The sequence below is a fragment of the Polypterus senegalus genome, chromosome 8 (assembly GCF_016835505.1).
Source record: "Polypterus senegalus isolate Bchr_013 chromosome 8, ASM1683550v1, whole genome shotgun sequence".
Classification (NCBI taxonomy): Eukaryota; Metazoa; Chordata; class Cladistia; order Polypteriformes; family Polypteridae; genus Polypterus; species Polypterus senegalus.
This window is the reverse complement of record NC_053161.1, coordinates 69,473,473-69,495,481: the sequence shown is the minus strand read 5'-3', so window position 1 is coordinate 69,495,481 and position 22,009 is coordinate 69,473,473. Positions and strand designations below refer to the sequence as shown.

At 35.8% G+C, this 22,009-nt stretch overlaps 1 protein-coding gene across 4 annotated transcripts in view; it reads left to right on the top strand.

Annotated features, from left to right (window-relative positions):
- The window catches only part of flncb (filamin C, gamma b (actin binding protein 280)), a 149,435-nt gene extending 127,647 nt beyond the window's left edge, over positions 1-21,788 (top strand). For all 4 annotated transcript variants that reach the window (XM_039761213.1, XM_039761215.1, XM_039761214.1 and 1 more), the window contains 10 exons: positions 127-249; positions 1,832-2,071; positions 3,241-3,510; positions 5,713-5,850; positions 6,065-6,180; positions 9,790-9,922; positions 17,382-17,558; positions 17,771-17,989; positions 20,266-20,469; positions 20,673-21,788. In XM_039761213.1, the coding sequence (XP_039617147.1) occupies positions 127-249; positions 1,832-2,071; positions 3,241-3,510; positions 5,713-5,850; positions 6,065-6,180; positions 9,790-9,922; positions 17,382-17,558; positions 17,771-17,989; positions 20,266-20,469; positions 20,673-20,860 (1,808 nt within the window). In that variant the 3' untranslated portion in view covers positions 20,861-21,788. The remainder of the gene's footprint in view (positions 1-126; positions 250-1,831; positions 2,072-3,240; positions 3,511-5,712; positions 5,851-6,064; positions 6,181-9,789; positions 9,923-17,381; positions 17,559-17,770; positions 17,990-20,265; positions 20,470-20,672) is intronic.
- The last annotated feature ends 221 nt before the right edge of the window (positions 21,789-22,009 follow it).

Below are 22,009 nucleotides of genomic sequence, written 5' to 3'. Positions count from 1 at the left end.
AATGTTAAATAGCCACTCTAGTTAGATTATGGACATTATTTTAACCTAAACAATAATTATAATTATACTTTTTACAACAATTTATAGTCAATAAGATACACTAATGGTGTAAATTCTTACTTTTAGGAAGCCCATTTACGGTGAAGGTGATTGGTGAAGGACGTATGAAAGAGAGCATCACCAGAAAGAGACAAGCACCATCCATTGCCACAGTTGGCAGCACTTGTGATTTAAATCTTAAAATTCCAGGTAAGAAACTTTTCCCAGCCAATTTGTATCAGATACATTTATAGATTTAAAAATAAAATGACTTCATAAACTATAAAGTAAATGGCCAAGAATTAAAAAATAAGCACCTCCTATCATTGACTGCCTTATGCAGTAGTAACTTCTATTTCAGTTCCTTTTCTTTCTTTCATTTTTTTTGTAAATGTACACTGCACTTTCCAGTTTATTTCAGCCTTTACCTTTTTCCTCCTGTATTGTTCCTGGAAAAACTGAAGCCATTCTAAACAGGAAACACCGGTTTGGCAGGAAAGCAGGGGAACAGCAAAGTCAGATTGCATGTTTCCAGTTTCCCAGTTCAACTGTGACCATTAGGAAATTATGCTAAAGCATTTTTGAGTGTGCCAAATAATAAATGTAGTCATTCCTGATGCAATTAGTGTAACTGATTGGTCATGCATGGTTCCATTTAAAAAAAGAACACCATTTTAATTGAAAAATTGCCATACATTATTATTCTAACAACATACAGTATTAGCTTGATAAGCCTATCTTCAGCTCCTTTCATTTCACAGACTTCTTGTTCTTTATATTAACAAATTAGAACTGCAAAGGCAGGATTTGATTCTTAGTTCTATTCATTTTTAAATGCAAGAGTATTAAGTATTTCCCATTCCCATGACCCAGAATTGGAACTGTGGGTAACAATTTAGGTTATGCAAGTATTTCTCATGCCGTACTGGTGAAATGACACCCTGTCCCAGCTTGGAACCTGACATGTGCCTGTTGCTGCCAGAACAGGCTGTAAAGCTGGATTAAAAAGGTTTGGTAAATAGATGGATATATTGATGGATGAAGTATGTCCCAGACTATGCAATGCCACAGGGATTAATACTGTTTCCTCATCAACAACAACATTTATTTATATAGCACATTTTCATACAAACAGTAGCTCAAAGTGCTTTACATAATAAAGAATAGAAAAATAAAAGACACAATAAGAAAATAAAATAAGTCAACATTAATTAACATAGAATAAGAGTAAGGTCCAATGGCCAGGGTGGACAGAAAAAACAAAAAAAAACTCCAGATGGCTGGAGAAAAAAATAAAATCTGTAGGGATTCCAGACCATTAGACTGCCCAGTCCCCTCTGGGCAAAATATAGCCTCATAGCCTCAGAGTCTTCCCCATTGTGTTTTAGTGATTTTTCTGCAAATACTTTGATTTCCTTCCTTATCCCCAAAGTGGGTCAGTTAGTGTTAACTGTAATCTTTAAACTGACTTGTTGTGAGAATGCCCTGCAATGGCCTGGCGCATTGTCCAGAATTTGTTCCTGCCCTGAACCGCATGTTGTTAAAATGTATTCCCTCAAGACGCTTATTTCATTTAAAGGGTATGGAAAAGTAGTGCATGAATGAAAAATGTTTCCCAAGTAAGTACTAAAAAAGTAATGTAAATCTTGCACTGTGACATTTTTTCTACTGTTTTATTAGTAGTAAAGGTTGCTCTTTTAGAAAGAAATCTTTACAATCCTTTTGTCTGCTAAATCCATTTTCTTCATTCCTTCTTTTCTTTCCTCTTTCTCTCCTTCCCTTCTTTATTTAGGAAACTGGTTCCAGATGGTGTCAGCCCAGGAACGCCTGACACGTACTTTTACACGCAGCAGTCACACCTACACACGTACTGAGCGCACTGAGATCAGCAAAACGAGGGGAGGGGAGACCAAGAGGGAGGTGAGGGTGGAGGAATCCACGCAAGTTGGCGGAGACCCATTCCATGATGTCTTCGGAGAGTTTCTCGGCCGAGAGAGCCTTGGGACATTCAGTGGCATTACAAGACAAGAGGGTGTGTGTGTGTGTGTGTGTGTGTGTATGCATGCATGAAATACATGCATGAAATTATTGTCTAGAAAATTCAAAGATAGACCAAGTTCAGGAAACCAAGAATATCATGATATGTGTCCAGCATGATTAGAGGACATTTATTGGTGTGTAATATTATAAAAACAGATACTTGGATTCATGACAATAAGAGTCAATACAGGGAATTAATTTTTACGTTATGAAATCTTTAGCAAACCCTTGTTTAAATGTGGCTCTTTAAAATGGCTATAATGCACTAACTTCAACAGAAATGAATGTGTATTACCCAGAAATTATCAGTCTTGTTGTAACTGATTTCTTCAAATACTGTAAGACTCATAATACAGAATACAGTATAATACATATTCAGTTGCTTTTTGGCTAGGAGCAGAAACTTGGAAATGGCCAAAGAATACTTTCTTTTCGCCATTAAATGTTACTGGTTTATTAAAACACATTCATTAGCATTTCAGTCTTGATTCAGGCATAGACGTAACCCTTTTATTTTATATATATTCTTACTGGCAATAAAATATGTATAGAATATATTGCCAACTGCACCACAAAATTGAAGCTTTCAGAAAATGTATGCATCATACTTATACAACGTTTTTTGTAAATGGTGAAATGGTGTTCTTACCTGTGTTGCAGAAAACTGATCATCCGGTTACATTGACAAGATAAAGCTATGAAGGCTTGTTTCATAGTACAAACATTATGTTTCCCATGCGCTATGTATCTTTTGTTTTCTTGAATTGAAAGCTCCTTTTTCTTTAATAAACAACAATTCCGAAATTCTCAGGATCTCAACACTAAATAAATGTTTTACCTCCAATCTCTAATTCAGGCAAAAACTAAATAAATGCAGTATTTAACTGCCTGCAAATTGCAGCTGTCCAGGAATAGTCTTCTTTGCCAAATAAAACAAACGGGCGTTTCTGCTGGAATTTTTTCATTAAATCTGCATGACTCTTCAATCCTTGTGTGATTTGAGAATCTCTTCTGATGTAACTGGATATTTTATTCTAATTTTGCTGTTTACCAGTACAATAACAAATAATGGGCTATTGTGAAATAATTAAAAAAAGGATAGTATGCCAGAAGTCATAGTGAGAAGCTAAACTTCATTTGCATTCCTTGCCCTTTTTTCAGGAGAAGCTGGCACCCAAGAAATGACTGCACAAGTAACCAGTCCTTCTGGCAAAACCAATGATGCTGAAATTATTGAGGGAGAAGACAGCACCTACAGCGTGCGCTTTGTGCCTCAGGAGATGGGTCCTCACACAGTGAATGTCAAGTATCGTGGGCAGCATGTCCCAGGCAGTCCCTTTCAGTTCACAGTGGGGCCACTTGGAGAAGGGGGTGCCCACAAGGTCAGAGCAGGTGGCACTGGGCTGGAGAAAGGAGTGGCAGGAGTTCAAGGTATGGCACTTTCTGTAATATGGTATTATGGTATTATTAGATGATTTATTTGGGATTTGTTTTAACTATATTTATAAATTCAATTAGTTCTTTTCTTTTTTGTGTAGTGCATTTCACAGAGTATAGGCTGAGTGCTTACACATCTTAACAGCTGTATCGCCCCCTAATAATAAATAAATTACATAAGTTAACAATTTAATTATGACGATCATCATCATTATTATCTAATTGTTTATTTAGTAATTTGTAATGATATATTCATCATAAAATAAATATCCATCCATCCATCCATTATCTAACCAACTATATCCTAACTACAGGGTCACAGGGGTCTGCTGGAGCCAATCCCAGCCAACACAGGGTGCAAGGCAGGGAACAAACCCCAGGCAGGGTGTCAGTCCACCACAATAAAATTAATACATTTAGTAATTATGAAACCATACAATTTGTATATAATTGAGCACACAAATTAGGTTAGGTGCTTTGAGTTTGTCAATAGCATGTGCATTATAAACTGAGAAAGAACTGAATTTCATTCTGCTCGAAACATACATTGCAGACCCCTGTTTTACTAGAGGGACTCCTCAAAAAACTAGTATTTTAGTTCTTGTTTGGCAATTAATTCATTAATTGGGAACAAGCATTTAAGGCAGCCTTACTGCTTGAACTAACATTAAAAAATATTTTTTTCAGTCTAATAATAGTATGTGTATATCTTTAAGGCTATTTTTGTACTGTAGAAATCTGATCACTAGTTCTTAGTTATAGTAATAAACTATCACTGCAGCCATATCATCTGTAGTGCGATACTTTTAGAAAATGTCATGTCTACACCTGCCTCTTTTATCAGTAATAGGAAATAAAAATGTAAACATAAATATAAAGCACAAGTAAGAGGCTTTGTATATTTAATAACTAAAACTTTTTTTAAAAAATTAAAAGGGGTTTGAATCAGTTTCCAAATGAAGACTTTTTTCATTCTCTTGATAATAGTAGTGTAGTTAGTGCAACTGCCTCATCTTAGTTATAGGCCAGTCTTTGGTGAACAATGTACAGTTTTCATCCCTGCCAACCTCTTAGTAAGAGTGGCATATATTCTTGGTTAAAACGTTTTAGCTTATAAAGGCTTGAAAGTCCTGCAGTATATTAATATATATAGTTTTAAATAACAGTGTTTCTCTGTGTATAAAGTAAATGTTGATTACTTTGATTGTTTTAAAAAGAACAGTATATACTGTATACATATACCCGGTTGTCCCCGATTAATCCAACTAAGGATAAGCAAATAAAAATGGCCACTAAGGGCTAGAAATGTAACTGAAAACTCCAAAACAAAAAGAAAAGCCATCAGGCAAAGTATTTCAGTCACCACATAGGAGCTCCATTCTGCGGTGAGTTCTGTTCAAAATGAAACGCCTCCTTCTGGTAGCTGCAGGATTTTTAGGTTCGGGGACCAGAAGGGGCAGAGTCTGTTGCCCTCACTGGGCATCTTTTCTTTGCTATAGAGGAAATAGACAAGAAAAAGGTTAGCGCCAGAACCCCATCTCGTTTTGGGGTGGTAGTACATACCCTAGATTAGCCCAGAGAGAGATCCACAGACACGCATGCATGACAATATATGTATATTTGCACATATTTTTCTTGAACATTTTCAAATCCAAATTTGTGCATTTGAAAAATATAATACCACCCTGCAACACAATGGTTATCACTGTTTTCTCACAGCTTCAAAGATATGGGCTGAAATACTAGCTTAATACTGATGTGAGAGGAGTGTGCATGTTCTCCCTGTGCTAGTATGAGCTTTCTTCAGATACTCCACTCCACTCGCCTTCTGCAAGTGAGTGTGGATGTGTGTGTCCTATGATGGACTGGCTCTTTTTGTGCACTCAGATAGCGTCTAGCTCCCCATGATCTTGTGTTGGAATTGGCAGTACCTGTCCCTTGAGTATTTGGTTCTGTATCATTAGGGAAGCAAAGCTAACCACTAAAAGATTTTTAAAGAATTTGCAAATAAAAATGTATTTTTTTCATTTATCTAAAACGACATAGAGAGTGATAAAAAAATCTTTGTATAGTACTTAAAATGTATAATTCAGAGACTGACATTTCTCTGTTGAAAACTAAATGTATAAAATGAACGAATTTAAGATATTAGTTGAAGTACAGATCAGCAGAGTCTGCTGTTTTTTGTTTCTACAGCTGAGTTTAGCATCTGGACAAGAGAAGCTGGTGCTGGTGGTCTATCCATAGCAATTGAGGGTCCAAGTAAAGCTGAAATTTCATTTGAAGATAGGAAAGATGGGTCATGTGGTGTATCATATGTTGTTCAAGAGCCTGGTAAGTTTTTATTTTTGCTGTTATTGACTTGTGACTTAATACACAATAAAATATAAGAAGGTCTAAATTAAATCAGCTGTCCGACAGTATCTGTTGGCCAAAAAGACAAGTTTTTCTCAGAAATCTAAGGCATTTATACACTATAATATAATTGAGCGTTTGTAGCCTGTATTATCATGATAATTATTTAGAATAAATACTGCTTTCATTCAAGGTGATTATGAAGTTTCAATCAAGTTTAATGATGAACACATCCCAGACAGCCCTTTCATTGTGCCAGTTGCCACTCTGTCTGATGATGCAAGACGACTCACAGTAACAAGCTTACAGGTAAATGGCAGCATTAAAAGCAATACTTGATTTGTCTATAATGCATGTTTGAGTAGCAATACAGCCTTATGGAACTAGAGCCTTGGGTTTGAATTCCAAACAGCATTGTCCATGTCGAGATTTCTTGTTCTATTCTGCTTGCCTTTCCCTGGAACCCCAGTTTTCCTTTAAAAATCTGCAAAGATGAGTATTTCAGGTTAACCAGTGATTTCAAACCACCTTTGTGAGTGTGGCTATGGGTGTGTGCATAAATGGACCCTGGGCACCTTAAGAAGGGAAGTTTCCAGTGCTGCTAGGATAGGCTCTGGCCCCCCATGAGCCTGAATTAGATTAAGTTAGTTTGAGAACATTATGTTGTGTTATTTCTTTGCAAGCGTGTGTTCAGAAAACTTCAGCACTTCAGCTTTGTTGTTTTTATCAAAATGAATTGTAGTCACAAAAAATAAAATGGAACACAGGTGCTTGTTAACCACATAGGGTCAAACCCATTTTACTAATACAGACGTAAATTATGTACTTGTTTTTATTTAAATTAGTGCAGCTTATGTTGCTTTCATCAATAAATAGAAACCTTAGGGTTCAGGATGCTCAGCTTATTAAATGAAACATGGTTTCATTGTCAACAAAGCCAACATTCCATTTCTGAACATCTCTTAATAAATCCTTGGCATGTGTTCTGGAAAAAAAATGGAATGCTGAATCATGAATAAGAAAATGTTAGTTTTTGTTTGTTGAGTTATATTTATCCTTCTACAGAGCTCTTCTCTCAGATCAAGCTCAGGCCGCTGTCAGAGACTTACATATAATAATCAGCAACAGAATACATTTACATAAACACACACATATCTATTTATATGTACAATTACAAAAAACAAAAAGTCTTATACTGTATACTTTATATTGCCTGATTCCAAAGGATGTACTTAGAAAACATTCAATTTAGCAGTTTAGTGAGCAAAATTAACCCTTCAGAGTCAATAGGCCAAGTGATCACTGACTGTTTCCTGGTCAGGATAAAAGTAGTATGATGCAAAAGAATCGTACATTGATGTGAAGAAAACATGAAGAATGTGAAAATAACTGCTCCTGATAACTTACATAATCATATTTTATATAATTAGCTAACTGGCCTTTTTATAACATGAACAGCTAAACCCACATCCCTAATGCTAACCTAAAATAATGGTTTAATCAGCTTGGATTCTAATGCATTCAGTAAAGCATCTGTTAAACAAGTGCAGACATCTTTCCAAATTGTAGGGGCCTATAGAAAAAGACACTGAATGCGATACTGGGACAATGTAGCTATTAGTTAACCAAGGAAGTTTGATGGACTGAATTGTCTATCGTTTGTCAGATTTCTATATGTTCTTCTGTACAATTTTCTTATTTATATTTGGAATTGTAAGCAGACCTACTTCTTGGAGTTGTATTGTTCACTTGGAAAGGTAGCACTAAGTTCTGATGGGTAATGGGAGCAAGAATCATTGACTATCCTTAAATGCAAGCCAGTGTAGAAAGTTAATGTGTTGTAAGTTGGCAAAACCTAGTTCTTTGACCGTATTTAGAAGTATATTAGAAATAGAATCATTTGAAGATCAAAAGTCAGTGTATGAACAAAACTATATGTATTTTAAATAGTGGAGAGAAGAATAATACAACTAAAGAATATAATTAGAGTCAAATATTCAGCAAATTGATTTTTCTTTTTAAAAGTAAAGGCAATTCAAGTATTAGAGCGTGTATAGCTGCCCTATAGGGAAAGGAATATATCAGTTGTTTATAGGTTCATAGACTTAGTGTTGTCATGTGTGCAGAGTGAGTGAAATTTTTACTTGCAAGTATTAATCAACATGCCACACTCCCCCTTAATTAATGAGATTAACTACTGTGGTGATTGAGCGAAATTACAGAGTTTCAAAAATAGTTGGGGCGCCAACCAGGCCACCCTGTTTAATATCTTTTTTCCCCCCACAAAGGAGGTTGCAATAAAAATCAACAGGCACACAGGGGCGCTAGAATATAAAATATGCTTTCAGGTTTTCTAGCTGTGAGCTCTGTTGTGCTGCAAATCTGGGTCTAAGGGAGATGCCACCTTCCAGGGACAGGCTCCTTTTATATGTTTTTATATGTTTCTAACTGAGAGGGCCAGAGGTTAACAAAATAATGGGGCTATGGTCAGTTGGCTTCCTGGGACATCTTCTCTGTGCTGTGAGGGGAAGAGACAAGATTGGTAGCAATAATGCCCCCTCTCTCCCTGGGGGCTTAAGTTTGAAATAGAATAATTTGAAGATCAAAAGGCATTATTTGAACAAAACTATATGTACAGTATCTGAAACAGTGGATAAAGGGGTAGTATGACTAAAGAACAGATTAGTGTCAAATATTCAGCAAAGCTAATATTTATTAATTTTTTTTTATTTTTACTACCGCATTCCTGATCGGGGCCGACAAGGTGATCCTGAGATGTGCTTGCATGACACTACCTTACCCCTAAAAAATCTGGTGTCCTTACTTGAAAATATCTCAGAACACGCCTCGCTTTAATACATTGTTTCAGTAGAGCATTTACATTATTGCTTGATAAAACATTTTTGCATTGATATGGAATTCAGGCTGAAGTTAGCCTCTCGAAATGTTATAATTGTAATGCCTTCTGTTCTGCTTTGCTGTTTGACTGGATATTGGGGGAGGGGGGGTTAACTTGGTTATTTTAAAATGTTTAGGACTGCATAAATAGTAGGGAAATATTAACAATTTCTTAAAAAATTCAAATGAAAATAGTCAGGTAGAGATTTAAAGAGAGATTATAATGGTACAAGCAGAACAGATACTCATTCCCACTACATGTCTTGGCATTGTGCTTAGTGGTGTGATAAGACCTTAGGTGATGGCATTCTATGACATCCTGCTCTGTATGCATGTATGGGATCAGCTTGTTTCCTCCATAAATAGGTGAATACTTTTCTAAAACAATGTTAAATTATAAGGAGAAAAGGTACTTCCTCTTTGTAAACACTTGTTTTAAAATGTATCTGCTTTTTAAACTTTTTAATCCTCTTTCTAAATATTTCTATCCAGTACTAGGTTGCCGTGACCTGAAAGCTATGTACACAGTAACAGAAACAAAGAAAGAACTAAGCCTGAATATGGCATCAAACGTTTCATAGATGTAGTTGTAATTTTTGAATCATTAGTTATACAAAATGAATATGAAGGGTTATTAGAATGTCCACACAGATACCCAGTTCTTTTGTTTATAAATTTACATACTGAAAGAACTGTATAATGTAAGTGTAGAACATCTGCTTTTGCTTTTCTATTTCAACTAAGTGTTGGTAGAACCTTAGTTGTTGTGGGGACTTTCATTAATGTTAGTGTTCAGTTACAAATGCAAACTACCCTTGCAATACTGTAAGTATTGTTATTACATTTTGTTTATTTTACCTAAATTTGGACCATGGGGCATTCATAACTCTAACTTCAAGGACACTATTTCACAAATAATGTCTTTGTATGACTTGGCAGGCTTTGAGTGAGTGGTCATATCCATATCTAGCAGAAATAACCAAGTAGTTAAATCTGACACTGATTACTTATCCCCTCCAGGAAACTGGATTAAAGGTCAACCAGCCAGCATCTTTTGCAGTACAGTTGAATGGAGCCAGAGGAGTGATTGATGCCAAAGTTCACACGCCTTCTAGTGCAGTGGAAGAATGCTATGTCTCTGAACTGGACAGTGGTAAGTATATGCTTATTCATAAAGTAATAGTATTTACTCCTCTGTGAAAGCTTAAAACTAAGCAAAAATGAATTGTTAACAATAAATATAATTAATAAAATTCAAAACGAATTAAGCCATATACTCTATGTTGATCTCAAATTATATGGAAGTGTCACACCCAGCATAATTGCTCTTCTATAACCAGGGCACCTAAACCAGGTATAAATTTGAGCATTTCACCTTTAAGACCAGTTCTCTCTTTAGTTGAGGATAAAAACAGAACAGTATTCATGAGTCTCAAGTCTGTCATCACACAGCCTGCTTGCCCAGTGTCTTTTGAGTTGGTTGCACTGCCTTCTGCAATATCAGACCATTATTTGAAGTTTGGTATTTGAAATTTGGTATTTGAAATTGGTATTTCTTTGATCTATTCCATCTGTTATTACAGGGAAATTAATATGTTTTATGTAAAACAATCCCTTTAGACATTTATACATCAACCAGCATGAACCCAATTGTACACCGCCTTACAAATCTGAGAAAACACTCTGGGATAAAGGCAAAGTGTAGGCTGAAGTAACTTTATCCTTAATTTTATCTCCCCAAAATGCACTTTCACAATAGACATGAAATATGACCAATTAAAATTCCAAAGCAATTTAAATCTGTGGATATGTAAATCTTCAAGATTAATCACTGCAACTTAAAATTCTTGTAGCTGCTGCAGCACTGCAATCAAACATAATTCAAAATACAACTATTTTGTAGCTTACTGTGCATTGAATAATGTATATCCCATTCACACCAACTATAAACATATACAATTTTACTGCAACTTGTTGCCATTAAAGAAACTAAGAGTCACAATTTGATCATCTTGTGGGAGATGCAGAAAAAGCATCCAAAATTAACCAGCAGCATGTAATAATGCAAGATACAGATGGCCGAAACCCAGGTTCATTTCATTGCACATATATGAAAAATCTAAGTTTTTTTATTTATTAGACTTTGGCATTTTAAAATATGTGAAACTCAGTAAATCCAATACAAATCACTCCTCTTTCTTTACTTGTTTTTCTCCTCTGACATCTTTTGTAGTGAAGTGCTCATACTGACAGGACAGATTATGGGATTGTCTATGGAATATACTGTGTCTGGTTTTATTTTAAATACAATAAAATCTGCATGTGCATACTGCCTGGAGACATGTGTGATTTATTATGCCAAGACAGTGCACGCAATTAAACTTGTATGCACTACTTTAAAAAGTAAATATACATACGACCTTGTCTTGTTCTCGGATTTAGCTTTACATCCTGGATCACATTGTATGTAATGTTTTTAAGTCTTACTCCCGGCACATTTTAATATAGTGTGCACAAAACAATGTTCTGTGATCTGTCTAAATGACTGTTTGCCAGACTGTTAAGAAACTATCATGATGACATATTCCCAGAGTATTACCATGTGTTCCTAGGTGTTTTCACAGAACATATGTCCTTATTGTTCTGCTGTTTTTGAGGTGCTTGACTGCCCCATTTACAGACAATGTAAATCAAAAGCAGTTGTTTTTCATTATTTTGTAAATGACCGTAAGTTCTTTCCTGCATAAAAATAAGCCAGTTTTTCTGATTATACAACATGTTTTTAAATAACATTGTATACCAAAGGTAGGATATTGAATCCGATTAAATCACCACCATTACCACAGATGATCTGTAACAGAGTCATTTTTTATAAAAGAAACAATTTATGACATGCTTAGGATGTGAACATTTTTTACATAAAAAATTAAATGTAGACTCTTTTATATTTAGAGTCATATACATTTTGAACACTCTTTAATTAACATAGGTTCACCAAAGTTGCCAAGCTTGTAATGGTGGGTTTGCTTCCTTAACTGTTGACTTCAGCAACCTGAGATTTGTGGGGCATTTGTCAACTGCATAGATATTGAATGTATAACAGAACCGTTTGACTATTTATGCATCATATCACATCAATATGAACCTAATACAAAGTGTCAGTAATACACTAATACAAAGTAATGGTCCTCTATACATCTATCCAATAAACATCTGAGTAATTATTTTGGCTTGCTGGCCTCAGTTGGTTTTTTTTTTTACCAGTGGTGGAGCAAACTGGAGTAACATAAAATATGTTACATTTAGCTTTAGGCTTTTGCTATCTTCATCAGAAAAAACAAGTAACTGGTTATAGAATTTCATCTTGCTGAAGAGCCTCTATATCCAGTCACTATTCAGGGAGTAGGTGTAGAGATGGTCCACATCAATGAGAGGTTCGACTGGTCTCGAAACACAGAGGAACAATATAAGAAAGTGAAGAGCACTGTTTTTTTTCCTAAGGAGACTGTGTTCCTTTAATGTAGGAAATGACATCCTTCACATCTTCTACAACTCTGTGATGGCCAGTGTGATTTTCTATGTTGTGGTGTGCTGGGCCAGTAACATAACTTCAAAAGAGGCCCATCGAATGAACAAGCTAGTTAGAAGGACAAGCTTAGCTATAGGTCCCTAGGAGGTAGTAGCAAAGGAGAAAACTAAAACAAAACTGAGTGCCATTATGAACAAAGCTGTACATCCTCTCTCCTACATACTGACATTGAGGACATTCACCCCACAAATTATTGAATAAAAGTATGTCAAGAAATGCTTCTGGGGCTGCCAAGTCAATTTTCTTTACTTTATTTAAAAAAACTTCTTCCTTTTAGTCTTTCTGGAGTGTGTTCAACCATACTGGGTTTATTTATTTATTTACTAGCCGTCCCCTGCAGCTCCACCTGCGTATTAGTGAAACAGCCCCGCCTGGCTCCCTACTCCTGATGTGACGCTTCCCCCTCCTTTCGGCCTGCAGTCTGTCTCGGATCAGTGGGAATATATCACTCCTGCAAGCAAACTGTGATTTTTAGTGTGATGAGAGAAGTCACAACATCAACCGGAATGTTCAAGCAAATGATAGAAAAAACCCAATCTAAATCCATTAAGTAATTCCCTCATTCGCTAGTAAAGTGCTGGTAAGGTACACGCCCAGAGGATGGCGCGTGAGTGAGGAGGATCCCACCCCACTCCCCTCGGCCCACTTCATGTCTCTCGGATTGACACAAATAAATCAGTACCGCAAGCAAACTATGATACATAATGCAATGAGAGATGTCACAAAATCAACAGAATCTTCAAACAAATTATAGAAAAAAACCCGATCTAAATCTGTTAAGTAGTTCTCTCATGAAAAGCAGACAGACAGACAGACATTGGATTTTATATAGAGAGAGATCTATAGAGATCTATATCTCTATATATAATCTTCATTTGGATCTTGATCTTTGTTTGTCTGCGAATGAATTAGAAGAAGAAGCACTAGATGGCAGCAGAGAGACAGCTAAAACATAGGCATTAAATTAAGAATCTCTTCCAGGCTTACAGTATACTACTGAAGACTGTAGTACGCCAGTCACACCTCAAAACACAGACATTCAAACTAAACAAATTGTTGTGCTTTAAATTAACTAAAGAGATCCTCATTTGATCTTTGTTTGTCCGTGAATTCCACGCATGCGTAGACCACCTTCCAGTTTAGTAAGTTGTTGTTACTCACGGATGTCAACAATGTGCGCTGTGCGCAATGTTACGCTGGTTAGCACCTGAGGCCTGGTTAGAGAATGAGATTGCCGAAGATAAAAGGTACGTGCCTACATAACATGAATGAAAGAAAGACGGTGGGTAAAATGAATGACAACGTAAGAGCATGCTCCGGAAATTATTACTGTTACGTTGTAGCCGGCGAGTTCTGCGCGTCTCACAGTTGTACCGTGGCTTGCTCACATGTCAGTGAAGTGATACCTATTTATGCTTTAAAGAGCCTGGGTACCTATGTGTCCCCCTTTTATAACCATTGCTCCGTGTATATTGCCTTACTCTTTGGATTGCCACAAAGCAACCTGCGAGATTGGAGAAAGGTTGAGAAGAGATCGTGAGAGGAAACAACAGCGTCGTGAAAACGAGACGGACTGTGAACGGACAGAAGCATAATTACGATTCGGACAGTGATTCCGAGTAGGCCGTTCCTATCGAATCAATATCCAAGGGTTTTCTTTTGTAATTTTATTTCCCTTATAAAAAATCATAATGCTGTGCGACAAAGGGCCCAGTTCACGACTGGCAGCCGCGTTTAAACAGGGAGCCCTTCATAGACAACTTTAACACGCGCAACGTAGTTGGGCGCACATGGCTAGTTTATATTTAGATTAGAATATACTTTATTTGTCCCCAAGAGTCAATTAAAATTTTACAGAAGGTCACAAAACATAAATAAATATAATAAAAACAAACAAAAAACACACATAAAAACTTCTGACTTGACAACAGAGAGCTGCTGCTGTCAGTAACATGTCTGTAGGTTGCAGCAAGATGAGGTCAGACCTGCTCATATTGTACCACAGGCTTTTTTGGTTTATTTAATGGTAATGAATCAGGAAAATGTTTAATCTGAGCAAATAAAGAAGTCTACCTTTTTTAGTTTGTTTTAATGGCCCACACTGGAATACATTTTTTATGGAAAAAAATGGAGTGTTTCTTTTTTGTTTATTTTGGCAGCACATATCTAATGGATTAAAAATTTAAAACATAATTGGCCTTAGTCTAAAGTACATTAAATGAAGCATGGTCTGAAAAGCCATAATTTTTACCTTTCTTCATACAACTTGGGTGACATTTTCCATAGAAGAATAACAGCAGATGCCCTGGACTCTGTGTAAGAAGTCTTGGTCTTCTTTGCCAGGAACTTGTCATCACTGATTAAATCAGCAGAAAAAATGCTGGAGAGAAAGGGTTCCTGGGAAAGCTCAGGGGACGGTGTTTTACCTCAAATTACACTGCTAAAGTAGCTGTAAGATTAGATGTCAACATATCTGAATTCCTGTTTTCACACATTTGTACTGATAATTAGGATACTGATTTAGTGTACCATGTCGCTTTCATTTGCTAAAAGTATATACTGTCAACTGTTTTCACGGCTGACAGTCTCAATTCAATTTAACCTGAAATCATTTCAAATTTATACAACTCTTTTCATAGTAGACAGACACAGAATGTGTACCTGCACAGATTTACAAATATGAGGCTATCACAGAAAATTGGTCAATAAAGCACATGCAACATTTGCATACTTACATACCAATACTGAAAAAAACAGCCCAGAAGCTGTTGGCACTTCTGTGGAGTGAACATTTAGATCACAAATAGCAGGCTGATGATGATCAAGACAAATGTACATTCAAATATAAGAAATTTGGCAAATTCGAGAAGACGATTTACTTCATTAAAGTTGATTGCTTAAGTAATGGGCAAATTGTTCCAAATAGTTTTTAGATTATTTTTTAAAGTCGAATCAGCTGTTAGCTTTGGTAGTTTATTCCTGATTCTTGCAATGTTTTTTTTCATTGAATGCACTTCCCCATAAATTTCCACTGGTGTTTTCAGATATGTAATTCCCTCTTTAACTAAAAATATAAGAAGCCCCTTGAGCTGAGCTGTTCATTTTTGAAACCTGTAACATACTTTTAGATGACTGAAGAGAATGAGCACCTATACGTTTAAAATGAGGTATGAGGCAGGTGTCAACCCTTCATGGAGCACACTAACAAAACAGCAACACTTGCTTACAATTGGCAATTATCCTAACATACATTATTTTTGGGATGTGTTGGTAAACTAGGGGCCTAGGAGAAAAAAAATAAGTAGGCATGGGATGGCTGTGTTAGCCTGCTTGGGAATCAAACAAATGGAGCTGCAATGCAGAAGAGTTCATCTCTGCACCATCATGCATTAACACATTAAATATATGCACCATTATATCATTAATAAGATAACAAAATATGCTTTGATTTTTCATAGTATAATTTAATTTGAAATTTATAAAATTAAATGATGGGATTTCAAGTTTAATGACTTTTTTTTAATTATTTATTGTAATATGTCTCTAAATTCAGCTGAGGAAAAAAACACAGTATAAACTGTGGTAAATATGTATGCATAACTACAAATGTATAAACCATGGAAAGGTGTTGAGTTGTTTTATACTTTCAATCGTGTATGCTGAATTTCATAACATTAGAGAAACAGATAGTAAAGTGTTTGATCTACAGCAGTGGTGGGCAACATTGGTCCAGGACCGCTGCAGTGGCTGCAGGTTTTTGTTCCAACCCATGAGAAGTCATTTATTGCTGAAGTATCCTTTTTCTGCTTCATTTTAGTTGTGCTAAATGTTGTTAAGGTTTCAAAACCTTACTTTTTTATTTTGGTCTTAAACAGCTGCAGTCACTGTTTTTAATTTCTCCTTTTTAGCAATAAGATGTAAATAACAAAGGAACCAGCAGTTCTCCATCTACCTTTTCCATCTGTGTGTAGTCATTGTGCACGATTTGGTTTAATAAAATAATTAGTAGGAAGCTGACGAGAAAAAGTGAAGGTCTCAAAATTACTCATCCATTTTAGGCTTCAAATCATTTGGATGATATCCTTAGAAACTTCAAAATTAAAAAAGTTAAAACATTAGCAACTTATGAAATTAAATAAAATCTGTTATTGGCAAGGAAAGGTTTCTAATTAAGCAACTGGGTTGGAAGTATAAACCTGCAGCCACTGTGGCCCTACCAGGATCAACACTGCTCACCCCGATATACTGGATATAAAATTAATTTCTTTCCATCTTATTTTATAACTTTAAAAGTCTGTGTTTGCTGTATTTTTGATATATTAGATGTGAATGTAAAACAAATATGTAAGGATAAATACATTTTTTGTGAAAGGGAGCAGCAAATATTCCAAGTTTCAAGTCTGCAGACACATTCAGTGTTTAATTTCAAAGTACAATAATATACCACTGTTTCATTACCATGCAAGTCAAGAATTTATATGATATCATACATTTAACAATGAGAGTGGAGCTTTGAGAAGATGTTTTTGAAAAGTACAGTACTTTAATGCAAGTGAACTTCTAGCAGAATGACACATTGCTTGTAATTGAGTACAATTCCGTGTGTGAGGTTTCTTTAGCCATTAGCTGGCTATTGTGATGTCTGTTTCACTGCAGTTCATGGTAAATTTGTCATTTAAATGGGATTACTTTTGTTTGAGGAGTGCTATCATAATGTTCTTGGTCATTGTCTTAATGATCACAACTAGATATACCTTGGAATTATGAGTGTAATATCCCAGGCTGCAATAATATGTCACTGGGGCATTTATATGAATTGTGCACTAAACTATAATAGGAGAAGGGATGAATATGAAAATATAGCATATAAAAATACAGTATAATACATTCTGAAATGTTTTATATATAGTAAACATATAGCTTGTTCTAAAAAGGCTCTTTGTATATTTAGGTTTAGATTTTAAATCTCAAGGCAAAAATACTTCAAATGTAACAATTTTGTTTAATTTCCCTTTTGATTTAGATAAGTATGCAATCCGGTTCATTCCACATGAAAATGGTGTGCACTCCATAGATGTGAAGTTCAATGGCAGTCACATCCCTGGGAGTCCTTTTAGAATCCGAGTGGGAGAACCTGGTCAAGTGGGAGATCCTGGGCTTGTCTCGGCATATGGTCCAGGCCTTGAAGGCGGAGCTACAGGTACATGATGATGCTCTTTACCACTTTGATAACTTTACATAGGACACCAGAATGTATAGATTTAAAATTAAGAGACAGTAATATTAGTTTTTTTAATTAGTATTACCAGGACATATGCAATTAGTAATAAGAAAAAGTATGTGTTAAGGTGGGATATATCACATCAAAACATAGTTCTATTGTTAATTTAGTACTTTTTTCATTTTATGTAGGTGTGCCTTCAGAGTTCATTGTGAATACGTGCAATGCAGGCTCTGGAGCATTGTCAGTGACTATCGATGGCCCCTCAAAAGTTAAGATGGACTGTAATGAATGTCCAGAGGGGTACAAAGTCTCATACACACCAATGGCTCCTGGCAACTATCTTATATCTATCAAATACGGTGGCCCTCAACACATTGTAGGAAGCCCTTTTAAAGCAAAGGTGACAGGTAAGAATCTTTTTCTTTTTACATTTTAAATCAACAGAATTTTATATAACTGAAGCACAAGTAAAAGGCCTTTCCGCTTAACTGGTCATCTGTTAGGCCTACATAATCATTTTATCAAAATTGCTCACCCACTTGTCTAGATGAAAAACACCACAAGGCATCTCTAGTCATTCAATTTCTCCTCCACAAACCTCCAGCCAGACAGACTCATTTACCAACTGACAAAAAATAACCATTAAACCAAATCATTCTCAGGGTTCACTTACCGACAAATGCACAGATTACTTCCATGGTAAAAGATAGCCCCAGAAATTATGGGATTGGATTTTTTAAAATGTCACTTTCCCCATGTGGTTTGTGGTGATGGCTGAAAAAAATGTTTTCATCCAGAACAGAGCTAGAAAAGTTTATGCTTTAATGCAACTGGGGTGGTGACCAACGCTTGACAACAGCAAACAATATCAAAGAATCCACGAAAATAAGTTCACAAAACTCATATTTCATAACCCACATCAGGTCATCCAGTTGAATCATCAAAACATGCCAAAAGTATGCATTTTTACTAAAATGTTGTTAAATCAATTTCTCCAGAAAAACAAAAAGTAACCCACAACCCATAAGCCATTTCACACAGGGTTGTGCTTTGGAATTGAAGATAGGAATCTTGGCCAGTGTATCATGTCATGTTTTTCACTGAAAAAAATTTAATCTAAGCCAAGTGAAAAGTATTTAAATCAAGATATTAAATATAGTTTTCCTTATTTTAAGAATTATTGCCTTATCCAAAAAAGTGTTTTTTTATGATTTAGCACTAGGGTGGTGTACCATGTTAGCCATTATGGTTATATTGAGAACTCAAAATGACACCTTTTATTAGCTAACTAAAAATATTACAATATGCCCCTTCTTCAGGCAAGATGTAATACATATTACATTATTACAATACTATTATTAAAGCATAAACTTTCTGGCTCTGACCGGTATGAAAACATGAAATTAAAAATTTTTCTCTGCCATCACTACAAACCACACAGGGTGAGTAACAATTAAAAAATGAATCATTTTTGGGTGGAGTATTTTTTGAAATACAGTGCTCACTGGTACTATACATTCTGAAACCAAATATAATACTGTGAGGAGAAATGGAAGTGTTGGGATCTTCCAGAGATTCTGTAAAGGCAACAAGGAGTTTTGGATGTTTTTCATCATTCCAAGCTTTTCTTTGAGTAATATTTCTGCAGGCAAGGGTGGCTCCAGACTTGGGTCCAAGAATATACATTGTCTTTCACCCTTCACAGGTCCAAGAATACACTGACTTGCGGCCATCCCGGTGTTTATATAACAACAACATTTATTTATATAGCACATTTTCATACAAAAAAATATAGTGATGGTGCTGAAAGGGGCAGGACTTCCAGGGGGCACCAGGAGTCAGGTTGATAATCTTCCAAGTGCTCCTTTTCCATTCTCATCCTGGAAAAGGAAGAACAGTTAGTGCGTGCATCCCCATTTTGTTCTCCTGATTGGGGCCCCAAATCACTCCCACAGCGCACATGCACAACACCACATATAACATAATAATAACAAAAGTAAATAGTGAAATATAGTGTAAACATAGAAGTATCTTCTTCTTCTTCTCTCAGCTGCTCCCATTAGGGGTTCCCACAGCGGATCATCTTCTTCCATATCTTTCTGTCCTCTGCATCGTGTTCTATTACACCCATCACCTGCATGTCCTCTCTCACCACATCCATAAACCTTCTCTTAGGCCTTCCTCTTCCCTGGCAGCTCTATCCTTAGCATCCTTCTCCCAATATACTCAGCATCTCTCCTCTGCACGTGTCCAAACCATCGCAATCTCACCTCTCTGACTTTGTCTCCCAATCGTCCAACATGAGCTGACCCTCTAATGTACTCATTTCTAATCCTGTCCATCCTCATCACACCCAATACAAATCTTAGCATCTTAAACATAAAAGCATCATATTTTATAAATCAATGAATGTGTTTTAGACCAGTCATTGCTCTCAAATCTTTAGTGTAAGTAAAGTTATGTAAAGACTGTCATTAATAAATTAATAAAACATGAAATTGTCAGATATTTCTGAAGATAACTGCACAACACAAAAGTAATTCATATTGTTATACTGTATATGCTTACACCAGTGTCTTTTAACCAAGTGCATACTGTTCTATATTTTTCACACTAAAATGTTGGCCATGTCTATTATATTCTAATATGGTACATCTGAGATGTTCAACTTTTTTCCATTTAGGTGTTCGCTTGTCCGGTGGTCACAGTTTACATGAAACATCAACAGTGCTGGTGGAAACCGTAACAAAGTCAGCCACCATGGGTGCTTATGGTGCCATGCCTAAATTTACCTCTGATGCCAGTAAAGTTGTATCTCGAGGTGCTGGTCTCTCCAAAGCCTTTGTAGGACAGAAAAATGTTTTTACAGTAGACTGCAGTAAAGCAGGTAAGAAACTGTTGGTGCATTGTGTAGATTTCATTTTATTTACGTTTTTAAATAATACCCATGATTTGCTTTAAGTCATTATATAGCATACTCATTTTATTTTGCTTTATTGGGAGGTCAAGTAAAGTGAAGTACTGTATACTTTACAAAAGTTTGTGAAAGTTGTATAGTTATCCTGGACTCTTCTCTCTTTGTATTTTCAGGGACTAATATGCTAATGGTAGGAGTTCATGGTCCTAAGACACCGTGTGAAGAAGTCTATGTGAAACATGTAGGAAACAGAATGTACAATGTAACATACACAGTCAAAGAAAAAGGGGACTACATCCTTATTGTGAAATGGGGGGATGAGAATGTACCAGGAAGCCCCTTCCATGTCACTGTGCCTTAATCACACCCTTGTGTTAAGCTCTTAAATCCTTGTCTTTGCTACCCAATGGACTTAACCTGCAAAGTGCCTAGAAATGGAGATTTTTTTTTTATTTTGAACAATGTGCCAAAATATTATATCCAGACTTTTTTTAGAAGCACTAAGGTGTTTGCTGTGCATGTTGACACAATACTGACATCACAACCAAGGAAGTACGCACTAAAACTGAAACACCCCTTGATTTACTTTCTGCCTTCTTTTGTTAGTTTCTTTTATAAGGTTAGTCCTTATACTGAGTTAAAAGTTGCTTTTTGGTTATATTTTTATATTTTTGTTGAATAGCTATGTGAATTTTTTTTTAAATATTTTGGTTCCAGATTGTATTGACTGCAGTGTGTTTTCACAGCTTTAAAGAACAAAAAAAGCAAGATTTATCTATGAAAACTTAGCAATCTAAATACAGGCCTGGCTTGTGTTAGATGGTGGCCAATATAAGCTAGAAAATCAGATGTTACTATCCAAGGAAACTAAATGTTTGCTAGGATTAATTTATTTTGTGAAAAAGTATATTTAATTGTGTCTTCAGTTTGCAGAAAGAAATGTTCAGTGTTGCAATGTTACAACCTCAACAGCTGTGCCACCATTCTTTAGATATTTTTTCAGGTACTGTCTGAAAAAATAAAACATTGAAAGTGACGTTTGACCCTTCTAAAAAAGTGACTAAAATTAAACATGTGAACCAGATGTAGAAATGTTTTAAAATTTTTGAATGTTGAAGAAAAACAAGCTTGCTTTGAAAGCAGTGTTACAGTGTGCCATTTTATAGTGTTTTGTATGTATTAAGAGAAAATGAAAACTACTTGTTTGATATTCTGTATTAACCTACTGTTTGGTAAGATTCTGCAGATATAAATAAAGTTAACTGCTAACTTGCCATTGGGAAAAACAACAGTTGCCTTGTCTTATTTTTTTTCCAACAGTGTGACCCTGAATTAGGTGTTGCTCTGATGGTCTGCTTTGTTTGCCTAATCATTCTGGCTCTGGCACATCAGTGCTGGCATGTTAATGTGAAGAATGAGATGTCCTCTGCTACCATCTAGTGGCCAAGTAATGTAATTACTATTGATAATAAAGTGGCTCATTTTTTGGTGAAATACAATGATATTTTAG